This window comes from Mobula birostris, chromosome 24, assembly GCF_030028105.1.
Source record: "Mobula birostris isolate sMobBir1 chromosome 24, sMobBir1.hap1, whole genome shotgun sequence".
In the NCBI taxonomy this organism is placed as follows: domain Eukaryota; kingdom Metazoa; phylum Chordata; class Chondrichthyes; order Myliobatiformes; family Myliobatidae; genus Mobula; species Mobula birostris.
Window position 1 is genome coordinate 1,838,683 of NC_092393.1, and position 13,226 is coordinate 1,851,908.

At 44.2% G+C, this 13,226-nt stretch overlaps 1 protein-coding gene across 1 annotated transcript in view; it reads right to left on the reverse strand.

Moving 5' to 3' along the window:
- The window catches only part of LOC140187431 (proton channel OTOP3-like), a 71,989-nt gene that overhangs the window by 31,174 nt on the left and 27,589 nt on the right, over positions 1-13,226 (reverse strand). Inside the window, exon 3 of the mRNA XM_072242751.1 lies at positions 33-91. Coding sequence (XP_072098852.1) covers positions 33-91 — 59 coding nt within the window. The remainder of the gene's footprint in view (positions 1-32; positions 92-13,226) is intronic.

The following is a 13,226-nucleotide window of genomic DNA, read 5'->3' on the forward strand; positions in this document are numbered from 1 at the left end:
TGCTCTCAACCCAAGGCTCATTTCAACCTTACCTGGTGGCATCTCGGTGCACGTGGATGCAGTCTCTTGAATGAAACCATAGCAGGTATATCTGAAAACAACAAGAGTGATTAGAGTTCTCACACTACCTGTCAATCTCAACAGTCACAAAGAGCAACTCGCTATATTTTGCCAAAAGTTGTCATGGTTGACCCTTGTCTTTCCGTGGCTTTGGAAAACTTTTTTTTTTGTCATTTTAAAATCTTTTTTATTAATTATTATTAAAGATCAACAAAAAGAAAATACATTAAGGTAATCAAGTCAACATGTCAATATGTACAAAGGAGAATTAGATTACCAAATACAGGTGTCCCCCGCTTTTCGAACGTTCGCTTTACGAAACCTCACTGTTACGAAAGACCTATATTAGTTACCTGTTTTTGCTAACAGAAGGTGTTTTCACTGTTACAAAAAAGGCAGCGCACGAAAAAAGCTGCGCGTGATAAAAGGCAGCGCACGCCCCGAGCAGCCAAGCTTCACCCCCGGAACTGCATTCTTGCTGGCATTGCTTAAACACGAGCCTGTGAGCAGCCATTTGCAAGATGAGTTCTAAGGCATCGGAAAAGCCTAAAAGAGCTCGTAAGGGTGTTACACTTAGCGTAAAACTAGACATAATTAAGCGTTTCGATCGTGGTGAACGAAGTAAGGACAAAGTGAGTTTGGCTTGTGGAAGTTGACGAAGATGATGTTGAAGAGGTTTGGCATCCCATAACCAAGAACTGATAGATGAAGAGTTGATGCAATTGGAAGAGGAAAGGATAACAATCGAAACTGAATGCAGTAGCAAACGGACCGAAAGTGAAGTCGTCCAGGAACTGAACGTGAAGCAACTACGTGAGATTTTCGCTGCAACGATTGCAGAAAAGTACGACTTTAATTTTGAAATGGTACATCGGTTTAGGGGCATATTTGCAGTTTGATTTGAGTGCTTACAAAGAACTGTATGATAGAAAAATGCGCGAGGCTCAGCAGTCAGCCACAGCAGATGACGAACCTCGACCTTCGACATCGAGGCAGGCAGACATAGAAGAAGATGACTTGCCTGCCCTGATGGAAACAGACAACGATGAGATGACACCCCAGTGTCCCACCACCCCAACCCCCGGGCCGCAGACTGATACATTGCCACAGAGAATGCAGCGGTAGCTGGGACGCACCCAACACATCTTTAAAAAAAAAGACAAAATAAACATGCTAATTAATTATGTGCCGGGCAGCATCTAATTAATTAGCTTGTTTATTTCGGTTTTTTTCTTAAAGATGTGCTGGGTGTGTCCCGGCTACCGCTGCATTCTTCACGGATCGGTATCGGTTTGCTGCCCGGAGGGTGGGGACCACTGCACCACCCCAAACTCCGACGACTCAGCCTAACTCACCATCATCAGTGTGCTCGGCGCTGTCTTCCCAATTCCAGTAAGTGATACTACACTGTACATACATTATTTCTACTTTATATAGGCTGTGTATTTTTATGTGTTATTTGGTATGATTTGGCAGCTTCATAGCTTAAAGGTTACTGGGGAAAGTGTTTCTGCCAAGAGCACTTGTGTGAGATTTTTGCTACGGAGAACAGTGCGGCAATGATTGTAGAAAAGTATTTCTACTTTATATAGGCTGTGTATTTATCATATCATTCCTGCTCTTACTATATGTTACTGTTATTTTAGGTTTTATGTGTTATTTGGTATGATTTGGTAGGTTATTTTTTGGGTCTGCGAACGCTCACAAAATTTTTCCCATATAAATAAATGGTAATTGCTTCTTTGCTTTACGACATTCCGGCTTACGAACCATTTCATAGGAACACTCTACCTTCAGATAGCGGGGGGAAACCTAACTAATTAACAAAGCTAAACAATATATCAATAATAATAAGAAAAAATAAAGAGTTAAGAATATCTTTTTTGAAAGTAAAAAAGAAGGAAAAATTGAAAATAAAACGGGAAAAAACCCCACTGGGAGCACAACCCTGGAGCTATACGCCACACAAGCTTCCATATAAGAAAAACATCAATCCGCCAACTCAAATCCATTTAAACAAAAATCAGAAGGAAACCATCCTCTCAAACCAGATGATAGTAGAGGGCAAATGAACCCCACCTTTTCTCAAAGTCAAATCAAGGATCAAAAGTTCGACTTCTGATTTTCTCCAAACTAAGACATAGCATCACCTGAGAGAACCATTGTATCAAATTGGGAGCAGAGGCATCTTTCCATTTCAACAAAATAGCCCTTCTGGCCAATAATGTAACAAATGCAATTACATGTTGGTCTGATAGAGAAATACCATGAATATATTAAAGGATTATACCAAACAAAACTGTCAATTTATTAGTTTGTAAATTAGTTTTTAAAGCTTTAGAACTTGTAGAGAAAACGTTTCAATACAGAACACGACCAAAGGGCCGTTATTACTTCTCTAATGTGCCAAGATGAGGCCAACATCAGGGTGGAGGAGCAACACTCTATATTCTGTCTGGGTACCCTCCCACCTGATAGCAGGAATATCGACATCTCCTTCCAGTGAACAAACTTCACCCCCTCCCCCCGATTCTCCACTCTGACCTTTTACTTCTTCTCACCTGCCTAATACTTCCCCCTGGGTCCCCTCCTCCTTCCTTTTCTCCTATTGTCCACTCTCCTCTCCCATCAGATTCTTCCTTCTTCAGTCCTTGACCTTTCCCATCTACCTGGCTTCACCTATAAACTTCCAGCCAGCCTCTTTCCCCTCCCTCCACGTTGTTAATTCAGGCACCTTCCCCCTTCCTTCTCAGTCCTGAAAAAGTATCTCAGCCCAAAACGTGGTCAGTTTACTAATTTCCATAGATGCTGCCTGAGCTGCTGAGTTCCTTCAACATTTTGTGTGTGTAAGCTTGATCAGTAAATTTGCATTGATGCAAAATAATGAGGTGTTGTTGATAGTGATAAAGTAGATCACAGGGGGATCCTATTCAATTAGGGAAGTAGACAAATGGCCTACTTCTGCTCCTATATCTAAATCTTATATCTTATGGATACAAACAGGTGTGAGCTGATGCATTTTGGAAAGTCAAATGGGTTGGACCTACTACAAATGGTCGGGCACTAGGACGTGTAATGGAACAGAGGGACCGAGGAGTACATGTGGATGGTTTGTTGAAAGCAACTTTACAGGCAGACGGGGTGGTGAAAAAGGCAGTTAGCATACTGACCTTCATCAACCAATACTTTAAGTATAGGCGTTGGCACATGATGTTGTAGATGCATAAGTTGGTGAGGCTGAACTTGGAGTACTGTGTAGAGTTCTGGTCACATTGTTATGGGAATGATGTAGTTTAATTGGAAAGAATGCAGAGAAGATTTACGAGGATATTGCCAGGACTAGAGGGCCTGAACAGCACCCAGTCGGAGATTTCGGAGGCCTGAGAAGATATAGTTCACTCAGGTTCACCAATTGATTAAGAAAAGACAACAATTCACAGCAGTTCAGAGCTTTAAACAATGCCCAATCAGTGTATGGAATTGACAAGAACAAATTAAAGCAAGTCAGGACAAGCGGAGTGGCCATCATTGTAGTGGTCAGAGGTAGACTGAATATTTTCAGGGATTTAGCTCTTCGAGGCTTCAGCGGAGTACCCCTGTGGCCACCCTCTTCAACAACAGGTACAGCACTTTGGATACTGTTGTGGGGGGTGGGGTGACCTAGCAGAGCAAAGTCAGGTCTCTGGCACTGAAACTAGCTTTGTGACTCAGAAGGGAAGGGAAGGTGGGGGGGAGAAGAGGTGAACTGTGGTGATAGAGGATTCATTAGTTAGGGGAAACAGAAAGAAGGTTCTGTGGACAAGAACAAGACTCCCGGATGGTATATTTTGCTTCCCATGTCCAGGATATCTTGGATCAAGTCTTCAGCATTCTTAAATGGGAAGGTGAACAACCAGAGGTTGTTGTTCATGACAGAGGTAGGAAAAGTGATGAGGTTCTGCAAAGTGAGTTCAAGGAGTTTGGTGCTAGGTTAAATGGCAGGACCTCCAGGGTTGTGATCTCAGGATTGCTACCCATGCCATGTGCGAGTGAGGCCAGCAACAGGAAGGTTATACAGTTTAGCATGTGGCTAAGGAGATGTGTAGGAGGAAGGGTATCAGATTTTTGGATCATTGGGCTCTCTTCCAGGGAAGGTGAGGTACGTGCAGAAGAGATGGTTTGTACCTGAACTGGAAGACAACCAATATCCTCGTGAGAAGGTATGCTAGTGCTGTATGGGGGGGCGGTGGGGGGTGTCTAAGCTAAAGTTGCAGAGGAGAGGAACCAGAGTGTCAGAACAGATAGTGGAGAGGTTGTGGAGATAAATGTGGTTAAGGCCTCAAAGTCAGGAATCAAAAGGTTGAGCATGGTGTGACTAATGTGTTGAGCTGCGTATATTTCAGTGCAAGAAGTATCGTAGGATGAGCTGAGGGCATGGACCAACAACTGGAATTATGAAGTTACAGCTATTAGTGAGACGTGGTTGCAGGAGGGCCAGGACTGGCAGCTCAATATTCCGGGGTTCCGTTGATTTACATGTGATAGAGGGGGAGGGGTGATGTCACTAGTCAGGGAAAATGTCATGCAGTGCTCCATCAGGACAGACGAAAGAATTCAACTAGTGAGGCATGATGGGTAGAACTGAGAAATAAGAAAGGTATGACCACGTTAAGGGAGCCATATTAAGGACCACCCAACAGTCCAAAGGATTTCGAGGAAAAAAGTTGCAGAGAGATCACAAACTGTTGCAAACAACAAAATATTGTTATGTCTACTATAAGCCTACAGGCTCTCACAGCTACCTGGACTATTCTTCTTCCCACCCTGTCTCTTGCAAAAATGCCATCCCCTTCTCGCAATTCCTCCGTCTCCGCCGCATCTGCTCTCAGCATGAGGCTTTTCATTCCAGGACGAGGGAGATGTCTTCCTTTTTTAAAGAAAGGGGCTTCCTTTCCTCCACCATTAACTCTGCTCTCAAATGCATCTCCCCCATTTCACGCACATCTGCTCTCGCTCCATCCTCCCGCCACCCCACTAGGGATAGGTTTCCCCTGGTCCTCACCTACCACCCCACCGGCCTCCGGGTCCAACATATAATTCTCCGTAACTTCCGCCACCACCAAGCACATCTGCCCCCCCCCCACCGCTTTCCACAGGGATCACTCCCTATGCGACTCCCTTGTCCATTCGTTCCCTCCCATCCCTTCCCACCGATCTCCCTCCCGGCACTTATCCTTGTAAGCGGAACAAGTGCTACACATGCCCTTACACTTCCTCCCTTACCACCATTCAGGGCCCCAGACAGTCCTTCCAGGTGAGGCAACACTTCACCTGTGAGTCGGCTGGGGTGATATACTGTGTCCGGTGCTCCCGATGTGGTCTTCTATATATTGATGAGACCCGACGCAGACTGGGAGATCGTTTCACTGAACACCTATGCTCTTTCCGCCAGAGAAAGCAGGATCTCCCAGTGGCCACACATTTTAATTCCACATCCCATGCCCATTCTGACATGTCTATCCACGGCCTCCTCTACTGTAAAGATGAAGCCACACTCAGGTTGGAGGAACAACACCTTATATTCCGTCTGGGTAGCCTCCAACCTGATGGCATGAACATTGACTTCTCAAACTTCCTCTAATGCCCCACCTCCCCTTCTTACCCCATCCCTTATTTATTTTTATTTGCCCCCCTTTTTTGTCTCTCTGTCCCTCTCACAATCACTCCTTGCCTGCTCTCCATCTTCCCCTCCCTCTTTCTTTCTCCCTAGGCCTCCCATCCCATGATCCTTCTCAAACTCTGTATCCCTTCTGCCAATCAGCTGTCCAGCTCTTGGCTCCATCCCTCCCCCTCCTGTCTTCTCCCATCGTTTCGGGTCTCCTCCTCCCCCTCCCACTTTCAAATCTCTTACTAGCTCTTCCTTCAGTTAGTCCTGATGAAGGGTCTCGGCCTGAAACATCGACTGTACCTCTTCCTAGAGATGCTGCCTGGCCTGCTGCGTTCCACCAGCATTTGGTGTGTGTTGCTAATATTGTTATAGTTGGTGATTTTAATTTTCTGCATATTGACTGGGACTCTGGTACTTTAAAAGGACTAGATGGGATAGAGTTTATCAAATATGTTCAGGAAAGTTTTCTTAACTTTGGAGAGGTCCTTTGGAGTATGCAGGCCTCTCCTTCACATGTTCTACAGTTTGTGTTGCCAGTACAATCTTCTATGTGGTGGTGTGCTGGGGCAATGGCATCAATGTGGGTGATGCCAACAGGCTCAATAAACTGATCAGAAAGGCTGGCTCTGTCAAACTGGACTCACTGGAGGCTGTGGTAGAGCAAAGGACCCTACGGAAAATCCTGGCAGTTCTAGACAATGTTTCTCACCCTTTGCATGCCACCTTGACTGAATAAAGGAGCATTTTTAGTGATAGACTAAAGCAATGGTACTGCTCGATAAAAGGCTACATGTGGTCTTTCTTTCCCTCAACCATTCGGCTTTATAATGAGTCAACCTAAAGCCGGGGAGGTGATTTCCCCACCCCCCCTCCCCGTTAGACTGTTTGAGGTAACTTACTTTGTATTCTTTCTTACTTCTCTTCTATATTTGTATATCTGTGCACTGTGACACTGTAATTTCCTCTGGGATAAATAAAGTATCTGTCTACTCCAACCTGCAGTGAATGGAGCTTTCCATCTCTCCCAAAGGAATTCAGTGTTACCGTAGCGACACAAGTGCACAGCAATGGTACTGAAGGAACTTGAGAAATCAAAAATCATGATCATCACAGTGCTGCCCTGCTTATAGAAAACATAGAAACATAGAAAATAGGTGCAGGAGTAGGCCATTCGGCCCTTCGAGCCTGCACCGCCATTTATTATGATCATGGCTGATCATCCAACTCAGAACCCCGCCCCAGCCTTCCCTCCATACCCCCTGACCCCCGTAGCCACAAGGGCCATATCTAACTCCCTCTTAAATATAGCCAATGAACTGGCCTCAACTGTTTCCTGTGGCAGAGAATTCCACAGATTCACCACTCTCTGTGTGAAGAAGTTTTTCCTAATCTCCGTCCTAAAAGGCTTCCCATTTATCCTTAAACTGTGACCCCTCGTTCTGGACTTCCCCAACATCGGGAACAATCTTCCTGCATCTAGCCTGTCCAATCCCTTTAGGATTTTATACGTTTCAATCAGATCCCCCCTCAATCTTCTAAATTCCAACGAGTACAAGCCCAGTTCATCCAGTCTTTCTTCATATGAAAGTCCTGCCATCCCAGGAATCAATCTGGTGAACCTTCTTTGTACTCCCTCTATGGCAAGGATGTCTTTCCTCAGATTAGGGGACCAAAACTGCACACAATACTCCAGGTGTGGTCTCACCAAGGCCTTGTACAACTGCAGTAGCACCTCCCTGCTCCTGTACTCGAATCATCTCGCTATAAATGCCAGCATACCATTCACCTTTTTCACTGCCTGCTGTACCTGCATGCCCACTTTCAATGACTGGTGTATAATGACACCCAGGTGTCGTTGCACCTCCCCTTTTCCTAATCAGCCACCATTCAGATAATAATCTGTTTTCCTATTTTTGCCACCAAAGTGGATAACTTCACATTTATCCACATTAAATTGCATCTGCCATGAATTTGCCCACTCACCCAACCTATCCAAGTCACCCTGCATCCTCTTAGCATCCTCCTCACAGCTAACACTGCCACCCAGCTTCGTGTCATCCGCAAACTTGGAGATGCTGCATTTAATTCCCTCATCCAAGTCATTAATATATATTGTAAACAACTGGGGTCCCAGCACTGAGCCTTGCGGTACCCCACTAGTCACCGCCTGCCATTCTGAAAAGGTCCCGTTTATTCCCACTCTTTGCTTCCTGTCTGCTAACCAATTCTCCACCCACACCAATACCTTACCCCCAATACCGTGTGCTTTAAGTTTGCACAATAATCTCCTGTGTGGGACCTTGTCAAAAGCCTTCTGAAAATCCAAATATACCACATCCACTGGTTCTCCCCTATCCACTCTACTAGTTACATCCTCAAAAAATTCTATGAAATTCGTCAGACATGATTTTCCTTTCACAAATCCATGCTGACTTTGTCCAATCATTTCACCGCTTTCCAAATGTGCTGTTATCACATCCTTGATAACTGACTCCAGCAGTTTCCCCACCACTGACGTTAGGCTAACCGGTCTATAATTCCCCAGTTTCTCTCTCCCTCCTTTTTTAAAAAGTGGAGTTACATTAGCCACCCTCCAATCCTCAGGAACTAGTCCAGAATCTAACGAGTTTTGAAAAATTATCACTAATGCATCCACTATATCTTGGGCTACTTCCTTAAGCACTCTAGGATGTAGACCACCTGGCCCTGGGGATTTATCTGCCTTCAATCCCTTCAATTTACCTAACACCACTTCCCTACTAACATGTATTTCGCTCAGTTCCTCCATCTCACTGGACCCTCTGTCCCCTACTATTTCTGGAAGATTATTTATGTCCTCCTTAGTGAAGACAGAACCAAAGTAATTATTCAATTGGTCTGCCATGTCCTTGCTCCCCATAATCAATTCACCTGTTTCTGTCTGCAGGGGACCTACATTTGTCTTTCCCAGTCTTTTCCTTTTTACATATCTATAAAAGCTTTTACAGTCCGTTTTGTTGTTCCCTGCCAGTTTTCTCTCATAATCTTTTTTCCCCTTCCTAATTAAGCCCTTTGTCCTCCTCTGCTGAACTCTGAATTTCTCCCAGTCCTCAGGTGAGCCACTTTCTCTGGCTAATTTGTATTATTAATTTCTATTTATCCAGAAGGGAGCAGGCTCTGTTCAGCCGGTAGCTGACAGCATCGTCAACTCCAATGTGCTCCTGGTAGGCAAACTGTAAGGGATCGAGGGCCGATCTGACCAGGGGTCAGAGGTGAGCCAGAACCAGCCTCTCTAAGGCTGATGTGTGAGGTCAGGGCCACTGGATGGTAGTCATTCAAGACTTTCAGTTGCCCTTCTTGGGTACTAGGACCACACATAATGTGTTCCCACACTGTCAGGACCCTTTCCAGGCTGAGACTCAGATTGAAAATGTGCCGGAGAACTCCACACAGCTGCTCAGCACACTCCTTCAGAACCTTCGGGTTCACACCATCAGCCCCAATGCTTTGTCATGTCTGAGTTTCCCCAGAGCACCTCTCACCTGCTTAGAAATAAAGGTGAGTGCATGGTAACTGGGGGAGTTGGAGGGGGCTGGGGGAGGTGAAGATTGGGATGATAGTAGTTGGTATGTGGAGGTATGGATGGTAGGTGCGGGACAAGGAGCAGATGTAGAGTTGTTCATCCATGCATTGAACTGGAGTGGGAAGGAGGACTGAGGGAAGTCATTGGTCCTGAGGGATAATGGGGTGCCTCAGCACTTGGACTGGTGTGCTGAGTGGGGAGTGACTGGGAGGGCAATTGTCTAACCTATTGAAGTATTGATTTAACTCATTAGCCTTCTCACGGTTGCGTTCTGAGGCTCTACAGCTAGGCTGATTGAAGCCCCTGATGTTCTTCATGCCTCTCCACACCTCCCATGTGCTACTCTACCCAAGCTTGTTCTCCAGCTAATACAGGTCCATTAGTCATTGGAAGTGGCGTCACAGGTTGATAGGGTTGTAAAGAAAACTTTTGGCTCATTGGCCTTCATAAATCAAAGTATTGAGTGCAAGGGATGGATGTTACGTTGATGTTGTATAAGACATCGGTGAGGCCTAATTCAGAGTGTTGTGCGCAGTTTTGGTCACCTACCTACAAGAAAGGTATAAATATTATTGAAAGAATACAGAGAAAATTTACAAGGATGTTGCTGGGTTTGAAGTACCTGAGTTATATGGAAAGATCGAATAGGGTAAGACTTTATTCCTTGGAATGCAGAAGATTGAGAGGAGATTTAATAGAGGTATACAAAATTATGAGGGGTATATATAGGGTAAATGCAAGCAAGCTTTTCCCACTGAGGCTGGGTGGACTACAACTAGAGGTCATGAGTTAAAGGTGAAAGGTGAAATTTTAAGGGGAACTCAGAGGGTCATAAGAGGATGAAACAAGGTGCCGGTGCAAGTGGTGCATGCAAGCTCGATCTCAACATTTAAGAGAAGTTTGGATAGTTACGTGGATGGTAGAGTCATGGAGGGCTACAGTCCTGGTGCAGGTTGGTGGAAACAGGCATTTGAAATGGCTCAGCATGCACTGGATGTGCCAAAGGTCCTATTTCTGCGCTGTACTTCTCTATGATTCTAAGAGGTTGGCTAGTCTAGGTCTTTATTCCTTGGAGCATGGGAGAATGTTTAAAATTATGTGTGGTATAACATGAGCTGGATGGTAAGTGTTTGACCCAGCTTAGGGGAATCCAAAAATAAGGTGCAAAGATATTGGGTGAAAGGTAAAAGACTTAAAAGGAAGTTGAGGGGCATGTTGGTCACGCAGAGGGCATTGAGTATGTGGAATAAGCTGCCAGAAGTAGATAAGGCAGGTACAATTGTATTGGAAATAGGAAATGGAATTAATTTATTATTGTGTAATGTACTGAGGTACAGTCACAAGATCACAAGACAAAGGAGCAGAAATAGGCCATTCGGCCCATCGAGTCTGCTCCACGACTCCACCATGAGCTAAACTATTCTCCCATCTGGTTCTAATTTCCGGCTTTTTCCCCATATCCCTTGATACCCTGACTAATTAGATACCTGTCAATCTCCTCCTTAAACACCCTCAATGATCGGGCCTCCACAGCTGTATGTGGCAATGAATTCCATAAATCCACGACCCTCTGGCTAAAACAATTTCTCCTCATCTCTGTTTTAAATGGGTACCCTCTAATTCTAAGACTGTGGCCTCTTGTCCTGGACTCACCCACCAAGGGAAACAGCCTTTCCACATCTACTCTGTCCAACCCTTTCAACATTCGAAATGTTTCTATGAGATCCCCTCTCATTCTTCTATACTCTAATAAATACTGTCCAAGAGCTGATAAATGCTCCTCATATGTTAGCCCCTGCGTTCCAGGAATCATCCTCGTAAATCTTCTCTGAACTCTCTCCAACATCAGTACATCCCTTCTAAGATAGGGGGCCCCAAACTGCACACAGTATTCCAAATGAGGTCTCACTAATGCCCCACAGAGCCTCATCAACACCTCCTTACTCTTATACACTATCCCTCTTGAAATGAATGCCAACATAGCATTCGCTTTCCTTACCACCGATCCAACTTGGTGGTTAACCTTTAGGGCATCCTGCACGAGGACCCCCAAGTCCCTTTGCACTTCTGATTTTTGAACTTTCTCCCCATCTAAATAATAATCTGCCCGATTATTTCTTCTTCCAAAATGTACAACCATACATTTCTCAACATTGTATTTCATCTGCCATTTCTTTGCCCACTCTCCTAAACTGACCGAGTCTTTCTGCAACCTTTCCGTTTCTTCAACACTTCCTGCTCCTCCACCTATCTTGGTGTCATCCACAAACATAGCCACAAAGCCATTTAATGCATAATCCAAATTATTGATATACATCTTAAAAAGAAGCGGCCCCAACACCGACCCCTGCAGAACACCACTAGTAACCAGCAACCAATCAGAATAGGATTCCTTTATTCCCACCCTTTGCTTTCTGCCTATCAACCAATGCTCCACCCATTCCAATATCTTTCCTGTAATTCCATGGGCTCTCATCTTATTAAGCAGCCTCTTATGCAGCACCTTATTGAAGGCCTTTTGAAAATCCAAACACACAACGTCCACAGCCTCTCCCTTGTCAATCTTATTTGAGATTACCTCAAAAAATTCCAATAGGTTGGTGAGGCAGGAGCTTCCCTTAATGAAACCATCCTGGCTTGGGCTTATCTTGTCATGCACCTCGAGGTATTTCATAACTTCGTCCTTGAAGATCGACTCCAATAACCTTCCAACTACTGATGTCAGATTAATAGGTCTGTAATTTTCTTTTTGCTGCCTCCCTCCTTTCTTAAACAGCGGAACTACATTTGCGACCTTCCAGTCCTCCGGAACCATGTCAGAGTCTATTGATTCCTGGAAGATCATTTCCAATGCCTCCACAATCTCCAAAGCCACCTCCTTCAGAACCCATGGGTGCACCTCATCCGGACTGGGAGACTTATCTATTCTTAATCCATTTAGCTTCCCAAGCACTTTCTCTCTACTGATCTTGACTGTACCTAATTCTATTCCCTGATACCTCTGGCTATCAGATATGTTGCTAATGTCTTCCACTGTGAAGACTGATGCAAAATACTCATTTAGTTCCTCTGCCATCTCTTTGTTACCCATTATAATTTCCCCAGCATCATTTTCAATTGGTCCTATATCTACCCGTGTCACTCTTTTATTCTTCATATATTTTTTTAAAAAACTCTTAGTATCCTTTTTTATGTTAATTGCCAACTTCCTTTCATAATTCATCTTTTCTTTCCTAATGACTTTCTTAGCATCCTTCTGTAAGTTTTTAAAAGTCGTCCAGTCCTCAGTTTTCCCACTAATTTTCGCTTCCTTGTATGCCATCTCTTTTGCTTTTATTTTAGCCTTAACCTCTCTCATTAGACACATTTGTGCCATTTTTCCATTCATGATTTTCTTTTCTCTTGCAATATATTCTTGCATTCTGTTCATACAGATCAAATCATAATGCAGTGCATTGCGTTGGAACAAGTTAAAACAATAATAATGCAGAATAAAGTGTAACAGCTCAGAAAAAATGCACTGCAGAAAATTAATGTTTCAAGATCACAGCAAGGTAGATTATAATGTCCAAAGTTCATTTTATCAAACCAGGAAACCATTTTACAACAGCAGAATAGAAGCTGTTCTTGATATGTGATTTCAGATATTTGTATCTTTTGCCTGAATAAATCTGAGAGAAGAGAATGTCTGGGATGGGAGGAGTCTTTGATTATGCTGGCTGCTTTACAGAGACAGCAAGAAGAAAAGTTAAGAGTCTGTGGAGGGGAAGTGGGTTTCTTTCACATGCTGAGCTGTGTCCACATCTTTCTGTGCTTCCTTGCGGTACTGTGCAAATACTTGCCATATCAAGTCATTCTGCATCCAGGTAGGCTGCTTTCTAGGGTGCATCGATTAAAAATTGGTAAGTTCAACAGAATCATGCCAAATTTCTTTAGCCTTCTGAGGAAGTAGAGGCA